The sequence below is a fragment of the Crocuta crocuta genome, unplaced genomic scaffold, assembly GCF_008692635.1.
Source record: "Crocuta crocuta isolate KB4526 unplaced genomic scaffold, BGI_CrCroc_1.0 scaffold408, whole genome shotgun sequence".
Taxonomy (NCBI): Eukaryota; Metazoa; Chordata; class Mammalia; order Carnivora; family Hyaenidae; genus Crocuta; species Crocuta crocuta.
The window spans coordinates 4,626,296-4,648,320 of record NW_027527444.1 but is presented as its reverse complement, the minus strand read 5'-3'; the positions used below and the strand labels follow the sequence as shown (position 1 = coordinate 4,648,320).

General features: G+C 50.5%; 1 protein-coding gene across 1 annotated transcript in view; it reads right to left on the bottom strand.

Annotated features, from left to right (window-relative positions):
• The window catches only part of UBE3C (ubiquitin protein ligase E3C), an 80,579-nt gene that overhangs the window by 24,242 nt on the left and 34,312 nt on the right, over positions 1-22,025 (bottom strand). The window contains exons 10-14 of the mRNA XM_077761708.1: positions 21,543-21,630; positions 20,486-20,583; positions 18,860-18,992; positions 14,163-14,410; positions 100-312 (exon numbers count right to left, since the gene is read on the bottom strand). Of these exons, the coding sequence (XP_077617834.1) occupies positions 100-312; positions 14,163-14,410; positions 18,860-18,992; positions 20,486-20,583; positions 21,543-21,630 (780 nt within the window). The remainder of the gene's footprint in view (positions 1-99; positions 313-14,162; positions 14,411-18,859; positions 18,993-20,485; positions 20,584-21,542; positions 21,631-22,025) is intronic.

Here is a 22,025-nt window from a genome sequence, read left to right as displayed (position 1 = left end):
CCCCCCGAAACGTGAAGCGTCTCCCCACAACAGGAGACCCTGCCCATCGCCGCGTGGACAGGGGCCGGCGTCGGTAACGCACGGCGAGGGCCTCCTCACCTGTGCCTCTCCCAGGTCGTTGTTCACCACCGTGAAGTTCAGCCCAAGTTCCTCCACGTCACCGTCGTAGCTCTTGAGGAACAGCAGGTTCTTGTACACTTCGGGGTCTAGCGAGGCCAGGTGGTGAATGTCCACGTCGGCGCTGGTCCCCAGCAGTTTGGACAGGAAGAAGCCGGCAAAGGGCAGTTCTACCAGCATATTCTCATAGAGAGCCTTCAGAGGAGCACAGGGGACAGGGTCAGTACCGCACAGGAGCCCTCTTTCACGCTTCCCGCAAATAAAGAAAAAGTCCAACTGGACGCTGAACAGAATCCTAAGAGGGCAGGTGCCTTCTCTTTGTAACGGTGACCATGGCGGAGGCGAGTGTGTGGGGAGCACGTACACGTGCCGGGCCAGCGGAACCATCCGCCCAGTGCGCTCAGCGTGTCCCAAGTTCTAAAGCACCTGAGGGCTGAACCGCAGAGCATTCACGCCCAGGGGGTGTTCAAGAGCCACGTGTGCCGTGCAGCCAGAGGCAGCACACGTTTGCTGCAAAGCGCCTTGCGGGCACGCGAGTCCCCTGGTCGTGCGGGCCGGGAGTGTGACGCACGCTCAAAAGGCTTCCTGTCTCTTTTGGTACTGCTGGCCATGGCCGGTGGCCCGGGGCTCCTGGCTGCGCCACTCCTAACTCCTAACTCTGCCTCTTCGTCCCTGTGTGTGTCTGCATCTCCCTCTCCTGTCACTATGATAAACTGACCGTCACTGGGTTTGGGGACCCACTCTAACCCAGTGTGACCCCTCCTAGCTTGACTGCACATGCAAGTGAGGTCAGGGTCACAGGTGCTGGGGATCAGGGTGGCGCCTCAACTTTTCTGGGGCCACAATTCAACACACGCAAGCAGGCCAGACCGGCTGGGTGGCCAGCCCTCCACTCTGCCTCGGTAGCAGAAAGGCACACAGACGGAGTGTAGACACGTGACGGCAGCTGGGTACCGAGGCTGCATTTCAAGTAAATCCCAATGTCAAGAAATACTATTCTGTACATTTCTTGGCCGCCAAAAGGAAAAAGCCTTCGGAGCACGTGGGCCCCGCGACAGGCAGCAGGCTGGGCCCGGCTCACAGGCTGCAGTCTGCTGAGCCCTGTTCTCACACGAAGAGCCGGAGCCCTGGCACCCGGAGACAGCTGTGCGGACGCTGTGAGTTGGCAGGTGGCAGAGCTGGTGCCAAACCAGACGCCCTGAGGCCCGTGGAGGGCTTCTCTGCTGCGCAGGCTCCTCTGCCTCTGTGTCTGAGGACAGCAACGTGTAACTGTACTTTATACTCACTTGCATTAAGGGATAATTTACACACGGTTAAGATAAACGTACAGCTTGATGAACTATTACATCTGATTATACCCGTGTCACTCGGGTCAAGACACAGAACATTCCCCTTCCCCCAGGCCCCCATGAGAGTCCCCTCCTGTCACCCTATTCTGTGGACATCACCACGGCCCAGGGCTGCCGGTCCCAGGGCTTCCCCAGAGGGAGTTTACGGCACGCGCTCTCCTCCACACACCTTCTCACCACAGCTTGTTTCCGAGACTCGGCTACGCTACTGCTCTTTAGGTTACGGCCGTGTGACACTTCTGCCCACTGGCCTGATGACGGACCCGCGTGGACACGGGGGCTGTTGCCCATTTGGGGTGGCGGCCCCTGGGGGAACCCTTCTGCGGGCCTACGCCGGCCTTTCCTGGGACAGATGAAGACCTGCTAATGGGGAGCTCTGGGCCGCAAGGTGCGGTTAGCTCTGTTAGGCAATGACAGGCTGTTTTCCAAAATGCAACCGTTTCCCCACCATGACCAGCAATGCAGGAAGGTTCTGGCTGGTCCAGGACCTCACCGATTATTGGTACACTCAGTATTTTTAAGTTGAGCTATCCCGGTTGGTGCAATGGGGGATTTCACTGTGGTTTTAATCGGCATCTCCCTGATGAGCAGTGGTGGGGGCACCACTATATTAACCCCCAGACTCTCTACCAAAAGACGGTGTGGGTTTTCCAACATGACGTCAGGGTTCATCTTGCAGGATAAATATTACTATGGCCCAAGGGTGCAAAACACAACAAGGAATAAGACACATTCTTATTATGTTATTCTAACAGATGAGAGACTTGAAGCCGCCACAAGTCTCATCACGAATATTCTCCTGAGACTAAGCGAGCGCGTACAGATGCCGGCCTCGTTTCCACCTGGCCCGTCGGGAAGGCGGCTTACACAGAAGTCCAGGGGAGTCTGGATCTCCATGACAAAGGCTAGCATACTCGTGGTCTGTGGGGACCTGCTGGGATGAGAGGGGTCCCCACCCCCACTCGGGAGGTGGGGAGCTGGAGGCAGAGGCTTGGCACACACTGTCACAAACCCTGGGACCCTCACCTGAGACCCTAAGATGGGGTGAGGCCAGGAGGACAGGCGGGAGCCCCACTTTGGAGAGTGCTGCGTGAGCTGCAGGGTGTGAGCTGTGCTGCAATGAATTCACCGCTTTTCTTTTAAGCCGCTGTTGGAAGATTCCAGTGCCACCACGCGACTCAGGGAACACCAACATCAATGCGAACGTTAATCCCGGGAAATCTGAAGGCCACCATGCCCAGCTTCAGCAGCCCCTCTGCCAGGAGGCCGTGACCTGACCACAGCCACACGCACCAGGTATGGGAACGAGGCTTTGGTGAGACACACCTGTGTGAGTTCGCGCACACAAGGCCACCAGTGTTCAGAGAGCAGGGGGCTCTGCCCCCCCAACCTCCCAGCCTGATGCCATCCATCAGCTTGGCTTACGGGAGCCCTTCCCTTATGGCTTCAGCACCGTTACAGTGTCCCGTCAGCTGTTTCCCATCCAGGGTCCCCCACTTCGGCACCAGCAACAATAAACAGTGGCCGTCCATAAACCCACTGGTCTCTGAACACCCCAAAAACTGAACTGTCATACGAGTGCCCCCCTTTCCTCCCCCACTGGAGAATATGCTCAGGTTCACCTTGAGACGAACACTTTAAGTCTCGCCCACTAACACGACTGGAAGGAACTGGAAGGTAGCCAGGAAACATCCCCCTGAGAGGAAACATCCAGAGGGCGCTGGCTTCTCACCGGCCGACAACAGGAGTGACATGCTCCCCAAGGTCACCGTGTCTAAGGACTTCAGGTCACCATCTGCTAACCACCTATTTCATAATGTTCCCCCTGCAGCTAAGACTCCAGATGTTCTCTGCCAGGGAAACTGAAGGGTTATGTCCCTGAGCTTTTACTTCTGATTTGAAGACTAATGATTACCCAATTAATTCTGAAAACACGTGGCAAAAAAGGACTCTGGAACGAGCGAATGGGCAGTAATATGGCGACTGGCACTTAACTTGTCTACTGGTATCGCAAAAAGAGAGTTGTTCTGAAAAGCCACAGTTTGCTTAAAGTTAAGAATGGCTAATACTATTAACCTGGAGCACTTAAAACTCCCATTACTTCTAAATGAATGATGACTTCAAAGCCAAGGAGAACATTCTGCACAAGACAACATGATTGATTCCAGGTGTTGAAGAAAAGCCTCATTTGTACAGTGGACTTTAAAGTAAACTGGAAGTGTAAATCATTTGATGTTCAATATATAAGGTCATTGTTTGCCATTTCTGCATTAGTAACAATAAACCAGTGAAATTCGTTAAATATATCAGAGCTACCTGAATTTTAAGCAGAAATCCCACTGTGACTCATAAAATGTAAATGCCTAGGTATAATTTTTTACATAAGGCAGGTTTAAACCTTTAGAGCATTTAATATACAAGCACTAATAAATGATAGCACTAAAAACCATGATTGCATCAGCTAAATGGATTATAAATTAAATTTCCATAATGTATGCAACTGAGATACAAATGTAAGCATAAATCAAGGTATTTTCTAAACACAGGTTAATTATACAATTTCAAAACTGCCTATTTTTTATGCAAAATAATCCACTTAGCATTTTTCACACGGGCCTCACTCCTCAGCCAGTCCCACCACACTTGTTCCAGAAGCACATCAATAACTACTTGTCACGGAAAAAACTGCTATAGGTATATGGAAAAAACCTGTAGCGTATTTTTCAACTGTCTGTCTTTTATGAGTGTTTATAGCTAGAGATTGTGCCAGAATGATTTGAAATAAAAAGGATTAATTATAGTAGAAGCCTTTTAATATAAGTGAGTGCAGTCGCAATGCAATTAATGCAAATCGTGGCGCTGCCGGGAGAATAAATGTGAACTGCGCCACAGGCCATTTCTGTTTGCTGCCAAATAACTTCAGTAATTTACTACATTAAGAATCAATAAAAAAATAATGCTTTTCAAATGCATCTCTATCAATCTTCAGGTAGTTCTAAAGTGAACATTTATAACTTAATCTAAAAACTATACCAGAGTTGTCTTGTGTTAAAGTCGCCCTAATTGAGCAAGAAGATAATAATTTTAATTATTTCAGATCGTGCTTACCTTGGAGTTTAAAAAGATAAGAAAGAAACGTAAAATAAGTATGTTAAGCGGATAGTAAGACGCTACTCAACAGCTGTGTTTCAAAATTAGTAACCGGGAGTGGAAAACCTGGGCTCCGCTGGGCCCCGCGCAGGAGAGACCATAAGCAGGACAGGAAGCACACTTGGTCCTTCACGCCGCGTCTACACAGAGCACGCGGCGTCCAGGCGCTCCGGAGACTTTCATTAAACGCGACTTAACGCGTGCCAGGGACTGCGTTGTGCCCTGCGAGTCTACACCCACGAATTGGTTTGCAAAGCCCCGCTCCTGCTCTTTAGAGATGCCTCAGGTTAGGCAAAAGCACGTGTGCCCAGAGTCCCTGCACCCCTGGGCGTCCCACCCCGTCCCGCCGGCTTTCCGGGGCCCTCACCGCTTTTGTCACCACAGCGGCAGTGACGCCGGGGGCAGCGTCTGGGTCCCCAGGTGTCTCCCGCGCACGGTCACCGCCCAAGACGGCGGGGCAGCCCGCGCCTCCACGCCCCCTCTCGCGGCTCTTCACATGCTGACTCGGTCCGTTCGGGGCTCCGCGGGCGCCCTTGAGCATGACGGGGCAGGCCCGGCGGTTCTGGCGTTTCAAGGCGTCCCTGAAGGCGGGGCCCACGCGGCGGTGCGGGTGCTGCCTCGCCTTCCTACAGGGACTCCAGGTGCCAGAGCGCAGGGCGCCCCTCTCCGCGGCCCTGCCCCCGCGCCTCGGCCACGGCCACGGCCACGGCCAGCACTGGAAGCCAAGGCTTTGGCGAGGACGGGTCGTCACTCGCTCACCGCAATGGATGGTCTGCACTTCATGCTTAGACGGCTTTATGGAAAACGAAAACAGTTTGACTCTGGAAAACTGGTAGGGGAAGCTGGGTGGGTGGGAGATGGAAAGTCACCGCTCGTAGCCTGTTCTCCTCGTCGGACACCCAGAAATCAGCCTGTGACGTGGGCTGATGGGAGCGGCGGGCACTGAGGCCCCCCCAGGCTCCCACGCTTCCTGGAGAGCCAGTCTCTTCCCACAGAAATACTTCTGGGAGATACAGACCCAAAAGGATTCGCCCAAGTAACAAACCCACAGTCCCATTTGTACCCACAAGAAGTACATACCTGGGAGTTTTAGAACTGTTGTTACGTCCCTGCTTTTGAGAGATTTAGCAGGAGTTTAGAAACACAGGGAGGGCCAGCTAAGGTACCCCACACAAGCAGGAACTATTTTCACTAACGAAAAGGAACATTTTTCAGGTTTAAAAATTCTTGAGGTGGCTGGCTGGCTCAGTCTGTAAAGCGTGTGCATCTTCATCTCCGGGTTGTGAGTTCAAGCCCCATGTTGGTTATAGAGATTACTTAAAAATCTTTAGGGGCGCCATGGTGGCTCAGTTGGTTGGGTGTCTGACTTTGGCTCAGGTCATGATCTCATGGCCGTGAGTTTGAGCCCCGCGTCGGGCTGTGTGCTGACAGCTCAGAGCCTGGCGCTTCTTCGGATTCTGTGTCTCCCTCTGTCTCTGTCCCTCCCCTGCTCATGCTGTCTCTCTCTCTCTCTCTCAAAAATAAACATTAAAAAATTCTTCTACCACACAGGATAATAAAATATTAGACTGAGATCTGTCATACCACCTCCCTTGAAATTTGAGGACACAGATGTCCCTCAAGGGCACCATCACCAGGCACCGAGTACTTTCTCTAGCAAGACGAGGATCCACAACAGCCATGGCTCCTTCCGGCTAAAAGCGGTCACATCCGCCAACTCACCCCACATCAGAGTTTCCTTCTGCTAACTCCTTTGACGCCTTCTGGCTCTTGCAAAATCACCACACTATACTGCTGTTTCTTGAGCTTTACTGAGATACAGTTCACATCCCTTAGAATTCACCCATTTACAGCGAACGAGCCAATGGTTCATACGAGGACAGAGTTGAGCGGCCATCACCACAGCTAAGTTTTGAACATTTTCATCACTTTCTACTCCTTATCAGTCCTCATCTCCCCCTCCCCCCCCGAGCCTGGGACAATCTTTCATCTACTTCATGTCTTCACAGACTTCCCTTTCGGGACATTTCAGTAATTTTTATGATTAGCTCTTCTCACGTAGCAGGTTTCCTTCAGTGTGTGGTGGCGGATGGAACGTTCCCGTGTGGGGCTGGAACAAGTCAGTTATTCTTCCTCAGATGACAGCCGCTGGAGCCGCGTCTCCAGTACCGCAGCCGTGGGCGCTTCCGTATGAGTCTCATGTGACCGTGGGCTGCTGGGTCACCAGGAGGCCCTGCCCTGCTGGACTGCGTGAGGAGCGGCCACACTTCCTGCGTCTACTCCCCTGGACGGGACCCCGGTTTCTCTGCATCCGCGCCCACATGTGTCCTTACTGGTCCTGGGGACTCTTCCCGTCCTAGGGGCTGCGGAGTGGATCTGACTTGCATTTCCCTGATGACTAGCGATGGCGAGCATCTGTTTGTGTGCTCACTGCTCCCTGATTTATCTCCTTTGGAGAAATGTCTATTCAGGTCCTTTGCCCATTTTAAAATTAGTCTGTCTTTCCATTTCTGAGGACTTTACACTTCCTAGTGCAAGTCCTTATCAGAGAGGACTTACGGACACCCTCGTTCAGTTTCTGGATGGTGTTCTTTGAAGGAAAAAAGTTTTGGATGAAATCCGATCTACTGTTTTTTCTTTGTGTTCTTGGTTTCACTTCTGCGAGAGGGGGCTACTCCTGACGGAACCGCAGCCCCGGCACTGCCTGCTCTCGTCCCCCTCAGCACCCCTCTCCACCGGCGGTTCTCTCTGCCTTCGCACTCTTACGCTCGCGGGAAAAGTGAGGCTGGGACCTCCATCCCTCACTCCCTCTCCCTACCCTGCTTCTGGGCCACAGCGCCCACTGGAGTGCCTCCCGTGGCTGCCAGCTCCCTGGCCTTGACCCTGACCTGACTGTGTGGCCGTTACCCGCTCACTCTGCCTTCTCTCTTCTTGAAAACAAGAACTAGGCTCTATCAGCCCCACGGTTAAGCTACCGCTCAGATCTTCTTTGCAGAACACCCCTCGAGCTGTGACTGTACCCCCCGCCCCGTCCTTCCTGGAGCAGAGCACCCCGGTTCTAGGTGTGCAGCCAACTGGTCCTCACAGAGTAAACCCACTCAGTAAAAGCACTCGGTGCTGAACAGAGGAGAGGACCGAAAAGGACCCAGCATCCCAGAAACCCACATGTGTCCCCCCAAGGATAGAGGACCCGACGCCCAGCAACAGAAATTAGCTTTGCTGGAGTCCCGCAGAATGCTCTCCGTTGTTTCCAGCTCTCTCACGCAGCACTAGGTGTGTGCCACTCCTCCGTGCTGCTGTGAGTAGTTGTGGCTGGGTCACTCCCTGGTTCACGTGAATGTCCCACAATTCACTTACCCGCTGTACTTCGGAGGGGTGTCTGGGTAGTTTCCCTTGGGGCTACATAATATAGCATTCCTACGACCATCCTGGTGCACACATGTACTTCTGCTGGGGTGCCCTGCGGGCACGGGACACGGGAGCCGGGGTCCCCTGCGGGCGAGGGACATGGTACCTAATAGGTACTTCCAGAAGGCACTGCTTCCGTGCCTGCCAACCCACGTGCTACGGCTTTGGCCTCCACCCCCCGGGCGAGCTTCCTGAACATGCTGTGAAATGCTCACTTCTCAGCCCTATTTTCTTGCCACACGGGTAGCACCTGACTGTTCGTCACCGTCTCTCCCCTCAAACACTGTTTCGCGCGGCTTCAGGTTGGCTCCCTGCGCTCAGCTGCCTTTCCCTGACCTTCGGTGGCCTTTCCTCCTCCTCCAGCCTCTGAACTCTCAGCCTGAGGACAGCCCGGGACTCAGCGCTTCCTCTCCTCCAGCTACACGTACTCCCTGGGTGACCCCACCCCATCTCACGACCTGAGGCCCGACCTTGCCCCTCCACCCCAGGCCCACAGACTCAACCGCACACGCAGCCGACATCGCCACAGAATGTCTGATAGACGCCTCAGGCCTAAGGAGAAACAAACATCCCGTCACCCTCCCCAAGCCTTCCCCTCTTGGGGGATGACACTCATGCCCCCCGGGTTCTCAGAACAGGATGCGTGTGGCCCTGCTCTCTCTCCTCCTTCACATCCCAGCTTCTGAGTTTTCAGCAAAGCCCCTGGGGTCCCACTTCCTCTCCAACACCACCTCCCAGGACGAAGACAGTAATGACCACGCAACCTGAGTGCCCGCGGTACCTGCAACCCGTCTCCCCACGCGTGGTGCCCTGGCTGCAGAAGCTACTTATAATCCCAGGGCAAGGAGGTCGTCGCAACCTGACTCGTCTCCCATGGCGGCTCCGCTCAGACCCGGCTGCTGAAGCCAGGACCCCCGTCTGCCTGGTCTTACTCAGGGCCTTCAGCTCAGGGCCGCCTGCTGCCTCCCGAAGCTGATCGCAATTCTGGAAACAGGAGTGACGATATGTATCTTTCCTTGGTCTGCTTTTCATAAAAATACACTTACTACTTTTAAATTAGTATTTGAATGTTCAGAAGAATTTAAATGGGCTACATTTTACTTTTTAGTATTTACTGTCCCTACTGCACAAACGAGACCAGAGCAGCGGATGCTGGAGCAGGGGCAGCAAGTCTGTGGCCACTCAGCGCGGCCTAGAGAACGAAGGCGGCCTCGCAGGAGTACTGGCCGAGGCTAACTAGCGCGGGGTGCGCCAGGGGTACAACAGGGGACGTCTCGAGAGCAAGCAAGGTCCACTTTACGCAGCAGCAGCAAGGGTTTTGGTGAGCACCTCCACGGGGCTGAAACGACAGTAATCCTTTCAGGCAGTGCAGATAACTGCACTCTGGAACACACTTGTCATTTTTACTGCACAATCTAACTTATTTTTATATCATGTTCAAGTTTGAAGAAATAAACTTGGGTAGGAAACCATGACCTTAACTGACAAGAAGAACCATCTTCAGATTGATGAACACTTTGTTTTTATAGGAAAAGAATGTAAGTTGTGAGTTATTAGAAAGCTGGAAGGATTTAAGGGCACAGTTCTCAGAGGGGGTAAGAGTCAAATAAAATAATCATCTGTAAATTATTATGATCTTTTTTCCACTTCCACAAAAAGTTGAAGGTCAACAAGAGCAGACTCCTAATGGGCTGTCCACCGTGGAGAGCCGGGAGATCAGAGAGAGCTTGCTCGGGGAACGTGCTGATGCCAAAGGTAAAAAAACTTAACACTGATCGGAAGGCTTGCATTAAGCAAAGAATGATCAACTACCGGCTGAATATTATGTTTAAAAACCTGAGGGGAAAGATCTATTAACTTTAGAGACGAGAGCACGGAGTCCAGTGACAGTCCGATGAGGGAGCTCAGTCACTCTGACCCCTAATGAGCCTGAGGGTTGAGAACAAGATACCATAAAAGAGAAGCTTCGCCATTTAAAGACCAAGGTAACTACATCACTATACTCACTTCAGTCTTCACTTTTATTAAAGGCTCAGTAGGTTTGGTGAGCATTTTGTGAAGGAACCCCAAAGATCTAAAAATGAATTTTCCCAACTCTCAAAAATTTCAGGATAGACTGTTAACTATTCCACTCTATGATACACTAAATGCACACTGTGTTCTCCTAAAATACAAAACTGTAAACCACGTGGAAGTGAGTCTGCTAATTAGAAATCTGAAATATATGACCGAGATATTAGCAAATAATCTGATTTACAGGCATCCTGTTCCAATTAAATCAATATTCTGAAGCAAGAGGGAAAAGCCATTTTCAAATAGAATTCAAGTATGATAAAAGATTTCCTTCAATAAATTTCTGAACTTAATTGGTTTAAATGGACCTAGGTGCTTCTATCTGTAAAAAAAAAAAAGTTCAAGATGACATTACCACATCCTTGAGCTGTTTATTTATTCCCTGTCCACAGCCTGATTTACAGGCGATGAAATGCAATCACGACCCATGCCAGAGGCAGGAACCATCTGCTAATGGAACTTTTAATTGAGAAGTGACCAGTGACATGAGGTAATTCTTGCCATGCAGGACTGCTCCTGAAGGCCTCTCTGCACTTCGTCACGGTAAACAATCACTAACATGTGCATTAAAGAAAATTTAAATACATTATGACCCAATAAATATCATAATCAATCAATATACAATTTTCTTCTGCTAAGGATTTAATGTTCAGATACCGCACTATTAGTGCTATACTATTACACTCACCTATATGTGGACAATTTTTAACATGGTGGTACAAAGTTTAACCATTTGTAATCAGATAATAATCAGATCTATTAGAAACTAGCATTCCCCTAGGAATTTCCAGAAAATGCAGAAAATTATATAAGTAAAAATTCAAATATGTGAAACTAAATTATCTACCATCCTCAAATAACTATAGTTTTGTCACTGATTTTATCTAACCCTCACTATGTTTTAAAGAGATACACTTCACATAAACTCCATTTTTGGGTGAAAGTCCCTGGAGTCTGGTGTGAAGAGATGCACATTAAAGCAGAGGAGTGTTGGGGTGTCTGGGGGGCTCAGTCGGTTAAGTGTCCAACTCGGCTCAGGTCATGATCTCACAGTTCATGGGTTTGAGCCCCGCGTCGGGCTCTGTGCTGACAGCTCAGAGCCTGGAGCCTGTCTTGAGATTCTGTGTCTCCCTCTCTGACCCTCCCCTGCTCATGCTGTCTCTCTTTCTCTCTCAGAAATAAATAAAAAATTAAAATATAAAATTTTAGTAAGATTTAATTCATGCAGGGGCACTTGGGTAGCTCAGTCAGGTAAGCCTCTGACTTTGACTCAAGTCACAATCTGATGGGTTCATGAGTTCGAGCCCCGCATTGGGCTCTGTACTGACAGCTCAGAGCCTGGAGCCTGCTTTGGATTCTGTGCCTCCCTCTCTCTCTGACCCTCCCCTGCTTGCACTCTGTCTCTCTCTCCCTCAAAATAAATAAACGTGAAAAAAAGAAAAAAAGAAAAAAAAAAGATTTCATTCATGCAAATGAGGCCACTATGTTGCCTGACACTGCACTGTGTGAAAACCACCTAACTCAGGGGCTATTTCGGGGGGCCTGGCTGGCTCAGTTCGTAGAGCACATGACTCTCGATCTTGGGGTCATGAGCTCAAGCCCCACATGGGGTGTGGAGATTACTTAAAAATTAAAAAAAATTTTTTTTTTTAATTACGGGGTATTAGTCTAGCAATATAAAGGCTCACCTTGTTTACTATTTTAAATTTTGGTTTTACTATTATAGCTGTAGGAGATCCGTGGGCTCACCTCCATAGAAAGGACTACGTGTCACCTCAAAGAGGTTCAGGAAATGAGTTATGAAAGCTCCAGAGGGAGCTGAGCGGAGGGGATCTCAGGGAGAACGAGCCCAAAGCCAGCACACGGCGTCGTGGGGGGAGGCAGGGTATGTGGTAAAATGAAGTGAGATGATCTGACACGTATGCTAAGGACCTGAACGTCAGGCCAATGTCTGGGGGCGGTGTCTGAAACGGAAGGGGAGCCGAGAGGCGGACCGCCGTGGCGGTGGGGTCAAGCGCGGCCGCCCCCAGGCCAAGAGCTGCGTGACCAACACCGCCCCGTGTGGGACCAGTGGCGGAGGACGGCGTGTCCTCTGCCCACGTGTGTCCGGGACCAGCACCTTCTGGTGTCCTTCCACCAGCCCTGTGCTGGGTCGGGTCCCAGGGCTGTGACCTCTCGTCATCAGAGTACACACGCCGCACAAGACTGACTGCAAAGGTACGGCAATCAACACAGCGTCACGCCAGCCCAGAGAGAGGTCAGTGAGGCAACCGAGAGTTCAGAAATAAACCCTTCTGTTCACGGTCAATGACTCTTGGCACAGGCACCCGGTCAGTCTTCTTAACAAATGGTTAAGAAGGGCTGTCCCTAACTCACAGCGTCTACAGCAACTAATTCATAACGGAGCAGAGGCCTACACGTAAGAACCAAATTGACAAAACTTTCAGAACACAAGCAGCTACGAATCTCTGCGACCCTGGCTTAAACCGTGTGACCACAAGTTTCTTAGACAAGACTGCAAAAGCTCAGGCAACAAAAGAAAAACAAATGCATTAGAAGCCATCAAGAAAGTGAATGACAACACACAGAATGGGCGAAAATACTTGCAAATCACATGTCGGATAAGGACTTGAACTAGAATATATAAAGGACTTAATAATATAAGACAAACAACTCAATTTAACAAATGAACAACGTGGGGCGCCTGGGTGGCTCACTCGGTTAACCGTGTGACATCAGCTCAGGTCATGATCTCACACTTTATGGGTTTGAGCCCCACATCAGGCTCTGTGCTGACAGCTGGAGCCTGAAGCCTGCTTTGGAATCTGTGTCTCCCTCTCTCTGCCCCTCCCCAGCTTGCATTCTCTCTCTCAAAAAAAACAAACATAAAAAAAAAAAAAAGAAATGGACAAAGTAGGGGCGCCTGACTTCAGCTCAGGTCGTGACCTCACGGTTCATGGGTTCAAGCCCCGCATCGGGCTCTGTGCTGACAGCTGGAGCCTGAAGCCTGCTTTGGAATCTGTGTCTCCCTCTCTCTCTGCCCCTCCCCTGCTCGTGCTCTTTCTCTCTCTCAAACATAAATAAACATAAAAATAAAAATGTTAAAAAATGTTAGTATTCAATTAAAAAGAAAGAAAACCCAATCTCTTTTTTGGACTGGATCTGTTCTGCAGAAAGCAGTTAGCCACCCTTGGTTTAAATAAAGCCCCTGGCCCGCTGTCCCCACCTTCCGCACACTGAGCGCTTGTGTCCCCAGGGCGGTGGCATTAGGAGGCAGGGCCTCGGGCAGTGACGGGGTCATGTGGGGAGCCCTCAGGGATGCGATGAGCGTCCTTCTCAAAGGGACCGGGGAGAGCCTCTCACCCCTTCCAGCATGTGAGGACACGGTGAGAAGGCACCGACGTGAGCTGGGACGAGAGTCCCCACCCGAGGAGACCCCGCGGCGTGCGGATGGCGACCTTCCAGCCTCCAGAACCGTGAGACGGCGGGGGGGGGGGGAGCGCGGGGGGCTGTCAAAGTTTCACCATTAAACAGAAGTTTCCACCAGGCTGCAGAATGAAGGTGTCCTGTCATTTACAGTACAGGGTAAACCGTGTGTGGACAGTCGGCGGGTGTGTGACGTGCTGCTCATGACAGCATGACCCTCACGTCATCTTGAAATGGCCCATTTTCCTAGAATTTGCAATGACTTATGTACCACTTACCCCATCCCCAGTGACAGTGGCCTTCCGCCTCAGACACTCTAAACGGAACCTTTGAAGAGCCACTTGTAACGCCAGCAACAAGAGCAACAGAGAGCTTTCTAGTAATTCCAGCACACACCCCGACAGCCAGCAATACCGCGTACAGGTTATGTTTTGTGTCCCCGGGCTCTGCGTGCTCTACAAATACTGTATGCTTGTGGCTACTGTGTGTGTGACATATAACGATGAAGTGTCAGTTACTACATAAAAGAATACCGTGCAAAATTACCTCAGTAATTCTGAATAAAGGTCTTCAGTGAAACAGACAGCGTCCACACGGAAACACAAAACCTCAACCTCCCGTGGTCTGAGAACACGGTACCTTTCCGAGCATCCTGCCCAGGAAGTAGTAATGTCGGGCGAAGGAGTCTCCCACGAGCATGTGAGCAGCTGGGCTGGGGTACAGAAGGCCCTCGTTAGTAGTCTTAAAGAACCCCTGATTGGGGTTGAACCCCGACTTCAGCAGCTCACTGAGGAACTCTCTGAAAACCCCGCCGCCATCGATGCCAGCTTCATCCAGGCCGTGCGCGTTGAGCAGGTGCACGCGGATCCGCTTTTTCAAATCGGGCTCTGTGACGACAGAGGGGTAATGGGGGCGAGGAGAAAAAATTTTAAACAAGCTAGTATTACTACGGGAAGTTTTGTGAAGGGGAGCAAGAATATCAGAGATATTTTCATGCAGGACTGAAAACAATCAATGAGATTAAAAACAGATGATGAAATAGACTGACCAGTAATTCCCCCAAGGGCGCCAATAGAGGTGAGGGGAAACGGAGTGTTCAGGAGCAAATAAAGTCATCCCACGTACCCTAAAGCTCACGACACTCTAAAATACCAGGAGACTTATACTAGGAGAGAGGGGACTAAGCACCTAAGAACATCAGGGGAACAGCAGCTGTTACCAGGAAAGGCAAAAACCATAAACGGATAAAGACATCGGCGCAATGAACATTGCAGAGCCTTTGAGAAAGGTGAGTGATGCAGGGCCGCCAGAGCCCGGGTCGGAGCCCCAGACTCTCCAGTGCGCGGCTGAAGAGGGCGGCAGTCTCTCCGGAGATGGTGCGCCGCCAAGATTAAAATACAAACGTTTGTGAAGTTGGTTAATTATGCGTGCTATCTTAGAGAAATTTCCACACAGGTCCTCAAGAGGACAGTGCTGCTGTCAGCAGGGATACGGCCCTGGACTCACTGGCGATGATACGTGGCCTTCGGTACGGGCCTCGGGACACAGGCCCCGAATACCAGCCAATGAAAGTGATTCTGCCAAGGGGCGCNCTCTCTCTCTCTCCTAGAAATAAAACATTAAAAAAAAAAAAAAAAGTGATTCTGCCAAAAGCCAGAACCAGGTGGTCTTCACTGGACAGGCCTGACCAAGGTGCGGGTCTGAGAAAGCAGCTGACCTGTCCTTCACCTCTTCCCACTCGGGAGCGGGCGGGGTGGGGTGGGGCCGGGGCGATGCCGACAGCTCGGGGCGGCGCAGGGCCCCGGTCAGCACACGGTGCCGCTTTGCTCCTGGGCTCTCAGGAGCAGCCGTCATCTTTCAGGCTTCCCGTGAGGCCGATGTCCCAAGGGACAGAGGACCTCTAGAAAGCACTCTGGGAAAGGGTTAGCGGATCGCGTTGTTGGCTGAGCCTCCCACACCGAGATGGACAAGTGCGGATACTTCCGAAGTCACCGAACCTGGCGGTGGTCAGTCACGTGGCCCAACAGGGCCAGTACGGTCTCACGTATGGACGGGGCGCAGCCCCACTGTGGGCAGTGGCAGCAAGCCCGTCTCTCCCTGGCTGGCACCGGCCAGGCCCACCCCATCCTGCAGGCGACGACAGAGCCACTGCAGGTGAGCTCCGTGGAAACGCCCACGTTTACCCGCCCCCACCCCACCCCAAGCAGGGAGGCAGAGTAAGCCACCTGGTTCCAGCCTCACCTGTACTCTGTACAGGGATTACGATCAATGATGATTTACCCTGCGAGAATTTTACACACATTACTTCAAGTCCTTTAACAACCTTCTGGGTTAGGAATTCTCCCTACTCTGCAGTGAGAAAACCAAGGACAAGGAAGGTCAGTTTATTTATCTAAAGACACACAGCTAACACTGTGGCGGGGGTGCTACAACATAAAGATCTCTCTATTGCCTGCAAAGCACAGGCTTTTATACTCAACTATATTCTCTTCTGTCTTTATTTTTATTTTTTTTAAAGGTTTTATTTTTAAGCAATCTCTCCACCCAACGTGGGACTCGAACTCACAACCCCAAGATCAGGAGTTGCATGCTCTACCAGCCAAGCCAGCTGGGTGCCCCATCTCTTCTGTTTTTAAAACTGACCTATGCTCACAGGAAGAACATGCTTTTCAGTGATGATGGGATTCCACACGTATGTTATCTGCATCTACTTTGATCAACAGGGTTACAAAGTATGTTCAGTCTCAAGATCCAGGTAAAATGCCCAAAGGAATCTAAGCAGATAATTGTACATGCAACACAAAAATATAGTTGGGTATTTCTCACCTTACGTGTTCCTTCTAATACCCAATTTAAAGGATGAACTATAAGCATTTCTTCGTCGTATATAATGTTTTTCAAAGCATTAGCAGTTAGCAGCACATTTTGTAACAATTCTCAGCATACAAATGTTGCAGGTGGGGGACACTTGGCCACGGTCCCCCCTCAACAGTCTCAGGGTGGGCGGGGAGGGGGGAGTGTCATTATCGCCTGGAGACTCAGTGGGCAATCAGCACTCGCCCCTCTACTTTGGCTAGAATTGAGTTTCTGTGGTTCCCCGAAGCTCATTTCTATAAACAAGAACATGTAATGATAACAATAATAATAATATTTTCAGAATCAAATCCGGCCTTCGAGGTATCGTGACACTACTTGTTTCTATGGACGAGTTTTAAAACATCTACTTACATACTAAGGTTTTAGTGGGGAAAAAGAACCCTAAGTGAAATGTTACTTTGATTTTATGCTATTACCATTTCCTCTTCAGGAAAACAATGTAGTAAATCCTGCCCAGTAAACAAACAAATGCAACCACAGCAGCTAACACACCAAGGCTCCTGGGAGGGAGCACAGTCCAGGGCCGGCCCTACTAGACTCTCATCCGAGAAGAGCGATGACGGCCAGAGCCACAGCAACCCTGAGAGTGAGGTGATCACTGCTCCGGCCCCCCCACCCCCCACCGGGGGCAGCACCGCGCAGGGAGGGCTCTGGCCACAGCCCACAGCCGTGAGCCCAGGGCAGCCAGCTCTCCTCCTACAGGCCGACGCCCACACCTCAGACACCTGTTCTGAGATGCCAGACGCTGAGCATCTGTGAAGGAAGGACTGATTTGTTTTAAGGACTAGATGATCCATGGTGATCATATTAACTGATTATACGTAAATGATCAGTCAACAAAGCACTTCACACCAATTTCCCGGAAAGTAAACAAAACATTTGGAGATGACATTTGACTCCTTGCGCTGATGAAATACCAGTTTTAATACATGGTTTGAAAAGTCTTATTAAGGAGGCCTGACTCAGAGCATCCATGGAGATTTAAAGCATTGTAACCAAAGTACTACGAGAAGATTTTTCCAAATCGCTTGAACTCAGCACAAGTATCAGAACACACTTAGGGACAGACAGTAGGATCAACTTTTTTTTTTTTTAATGTTTTATTTATTTCTAGGAGAGAGAGAGAGAGAGACAGTGTGAGCAGGGGAGGGTCAGAGAGAGAGGGAGTCACAGACTGAAACAGGCTCCAGGCTCTGAGCTGGCAGTCAGCACAGAGCCCGACGCGGAGCTCGAACCCACAAACCGTGAGATCATGACCCAAGTGAAAGTCGGACGCTTAGCCGACTAAGCCACCCAGGCGCCCTGAGTAGAATCAACTTTTGAATGACTTTAAGCTTAAGGATTCATTAGGAAATTTGGGGTTTGTTCTAATTGGCTAGTAATGTCTTTACAAATCGTCTACATGAAATGGCTTTAAAGCTGACTTGGAACCGCTGCGAGCGGCATCTCGAGGCGCCCCACCTGCAGCAGGTGCAGGGAGTGAGCAGGCGTGCACAGGAGCAGCTGTGTGGGACGAGCCGCCTGCCCTTCCTGACACCCTCCAGCGCCACCCACGCCTCATTGCTGCTGTCACCACATCCCAGTCACTGGCAAATTTATCATTTCGTCTCGAATTTTCCCCAGGTGTGATCACAAATCTAACACACATCTACTGAGCAGCAGCTTCGAGCCCAACAAGGATAAGGACTCAGAGACGGCGCAAGCGCCGGGCTGGGTGGGAGACACAGCACGGTGACTCTCACGCACTCATGGGGACCCAAGAGCCCTGAGGGAGGAGGTCCGGGTTTTCTCAAAAGTGTGCTGGGCTTGAGTCAGAGTACCGGATTTCGTCCCGTTCACATGTAAAACTTACAAACAAACTACGCGGGGCGACAGTAAGCTGGACAGCGGAGCGCTCGTGGCGGCGCTGTGGCTTCAGAGGGCTCTGGCACAGAGCAGGTGAGAAAACTACATTATGTGAGCACCGAACCCTCGCACACAGGACCTGGGGCGGAAGGGACCGGTGACTGATGCCGGCCGCCCTCCGTTATTCCCACAGAAGAAGATTAGCTCCGTAAGAAAAATGTTACTTGAATCGAGGTTCTGCCCCTGGACCGCCCGCGTGTCCTGCAGCCGTGACCCAGGTGCTGCCAACTTCCGCTGTGGCCTGCACCGGTCCGGCCCTGCCTGAATGCAGCAGCAGGGGTCCCATGCTCTGAAGGAAAGATGATGACCGTACAGATGAGTAAACCACGCCTAACGCTGGCTGTCACGTGCTCACACGAGCCAAACGTGTCCCTGACCTCTACGTGCGACCCGAAGCGCTGCGACAGCACAGACCCTTCCGGTCTCTCTGCACGACACTGAAGCACGCCTCCTGTGTACAGAAATCAGTGCAGAGCGAGACAAGGGCACTAACGTTTCAGCGAGGACCCGCTTCTACAACAGCCCCTCAGCCCCCACCGCGCACGCACACGTACCATTTTCTGGGGAAAGTTTGTCGTAAGCATCTTCGTAGATGTAATTCCTTCTTATTGTCACATTAATTCCGTCCAGAAATGGGCCGTCCCCTTGCACCTCCTGCTTATCTGCATAAATCAGCCTCTGAAAGATCTAACGAGTAGGGGAAGCTGTCAGGTTATCTGCAACAAGACTCTGTTATAAAGTTAAGCAACAAAAAACTGCTAAATAAATCTCAAGTTTTCTGTCTCCATAAATTCAGAAAAGAATTTTAAAAGCCAAGGTATCAAATATGGACTTGCAGCCGTATCGGTAAGTGTGTGACCTTTGTGTACCTGTAATCTTGCTCCTCTTCCCCATCTCACAACAGGTTTTAAGGTCTCATGCTGTAGTATATGTTCAGTACTTTGTTTCCAAACCCTTTAGAAAAACCCAGGTGACAGAAAAAGAAAGAATAGCTTTCTTTGCAAAGCTGTGTACTGGAGGAATTCGACTGATTTTTCTTTGATGTTAAAAATCCAGTAGAGGGAGCTCAGGAGCTATGCAATGTTGCATTTGTGCTGTGTGAGAGAGTGTGTGTGTGTGTGTGTGTGAGTGTGTGTGAGTGTGAGTGTCTTAATAAAGAAACACCAATAGCTTTAAAAGAAATTTAGCCTGTTGCTCATCCTATAAAAAGTGGGCACTAAAATTACCCTCCTGAAACCATGACTTAACAGAGACGGGAAGGGGCACCTGGGCAGCTCAGTCAGTTAAGTGTCCACTGCAGAGTTCAGCTCAGATCATATTCTCACAGTTCATGGGTTTGAGCCCTGCATCAGGCTCTGTGCTGACAGCGAGGGAGCCTGCTTAGGATTCTCCCTCTCTCCTCCTCCCCAGGTCACTCTCTCTTTCTAAGTAAATAAACTTTAAAAANTGGTAGTTTTTAGAAATTTGCTAAGTTGTATTGTTGTCAATACAAACAAAACATTTTAAAATCTCAAAACAGATAAACAAAGTTTTGTACACTAGTCAAAAATGACCAGGCAAGAAATTAATGTAACTACCTAAGTCTCTTTTACAGAGTTTGTGATAAATAACTTCAACATAATGCACAGAAACGTATCTTTTCAAAAAATATACATTTTTTTAAAATAACATGAAATCTACTAGACAAAGGACCTCTTCCTCCCATGGTAACACGACTGGTGTAATGGCTTTGAGCTAGACTTACAACTAAGGGAAAAATCCTTCAAGTCTATATAAGGAGGTACTTGGTTGGACTATGCTNACGCCCCTGGACTATGCTCTTTTTTTAAAAAAAAATTTTATTATTTATTTTGAGAAAGCGCACACGTGCCCACTAGTGGGGGAGGGGCAGAAAGAATCCCACGCGGGCCCCACCCCAACACAGGGTCCGACCTGCTGTGAGATGGTGACCTGAGCTGAGATCAAGAGTCAGATGCTCAGCCGGGTGCGCCCCCCTGGCGCCCCCAGAATATGCTGCTACAAATCCTTGTCAACCATCACCATCTGAGGAGAAAACTAAAAACCACAGAATCAGCCTGGCACCAGGCATCTGTGGAGACTTTTGGTCGGTGTCGCTTCACCACGGAAAGGATGTGAGGGACCACTACGCGCGCAACCTGTGAAGAAACCAAACTGCGTACCTTGACTCGCTCCTCAAATGGAACCACAAAGGGCAATTCTGTCAGGATGGCGAGTTGTCTTTCCTCAGAGACAGACAGCGGCGGGGACTCCAAACCCACTGCAACACATTGTAAAGCCTTTGCTGAGTGTGGGGTGCGGGTGCGCCCGCCCTGTGGCACGTGGCCGGCACCGTGTTACGAAGGGAAGTTCTGTGCTGACCCCGCGCCCCGCCGCCTGTGCGCACCATCCGCAGCAGCACTTGCAATGTGGCGCCCTCATGTCACGTTTTGGGAATTCTTACACATTTCCGACTTTTTCATGATTATGTTTGTTACAGTGATCCGTGATCCGTGATTACCAGTCACTGAAACAACTCAGATGATAGCACCTTTGGCTAAAAGTGTATTTTTTAATATGATAGAGAGCGAGAGAGTGCGAGCGAGGGAGGGCAGGGAGAGGATCCCAAGCAGGCTCCACACTCAGCACGGAGCCCGATGCAGGGCTCAATCCCACAACCCCGGGGTCACGACCCGAGCCAAAATGAAGAGTGAGAGGCTCAACCCACTGAGCCACCCAGGCGTCCCTAAAAATATTTTTCAGTGAAGGTATGAATGTTGTTTCTTTAGACATGATGCTATTGCACACTTAAACTTTACATGTGCTGCAAAACCAAAAACTTCATTTGACTCGTTTTGCAACATACACCTCACTTTACTGCAGTGGCTGAGAGCAGAACCCACAAAGTCTTCAAGGTCTGCCCGGACTTTTCCCTCCCAGACTCACAGGGTTACGCATTATACGGTTCCATTTAAAGACATTCTGGAGAAGACAAAGCTACCAGGACAAAAACAAATCAGTGGTTGTCAGGGGCTGAGGCCTGGCCCGGGCGGGGGCTAAGTTCAAAGGAACATGAGGTAATTTCTGGAATGATGAATGGTTTGTATATCGTTGATCATGGTGGCATGTGTTTATCAAAAATCGCAGAACAGCACACTGAAAAGAGTGAGTTTCCTGGTACAGGATGTAGCCCGCACCCCTGAACTGAAAGAGGAGCACACGAGGCCACAGAGAACTCACCGTCCAGGCTCGACTGCAGGGGGCCGATCCTCCCCATTCGCCGGAACCTCCACACGTGTCTGGAAGCCGGAACGTAGAGCTGGGTGACCTGCGGGAGCGACAAGCCTTGCTTAGGGCAGCCTTGTGCCGTGGCACAGCCCTTAACGTGTCACGTGGGAACTAAATCGATGTCTTGCACGTACTGAATGTCAGCCGGTCCCGCTCTTTGATCTCATGTCCTTTGCAGGCTACCTCTTCCGCCCTCTCCCCCGCGCTGGCTGCCCCTTCACACTTCCACAGTGTAACACACCCGGGGGACTCTCTGCTTGTTCTAGTCGACGCCGTGTAACAGGTGCACAGAGTAAACTGTCATGTGATCACTTTCTACACGAAAAGGCATCCACTTAAAGAACTAATGAATTCATATTACTGAATATTCAGCGTCTCATAACTTAAAAACAGTATCCAGTAGGCTGGAGTCATGTGCACTCTGTAGCCCAGCCG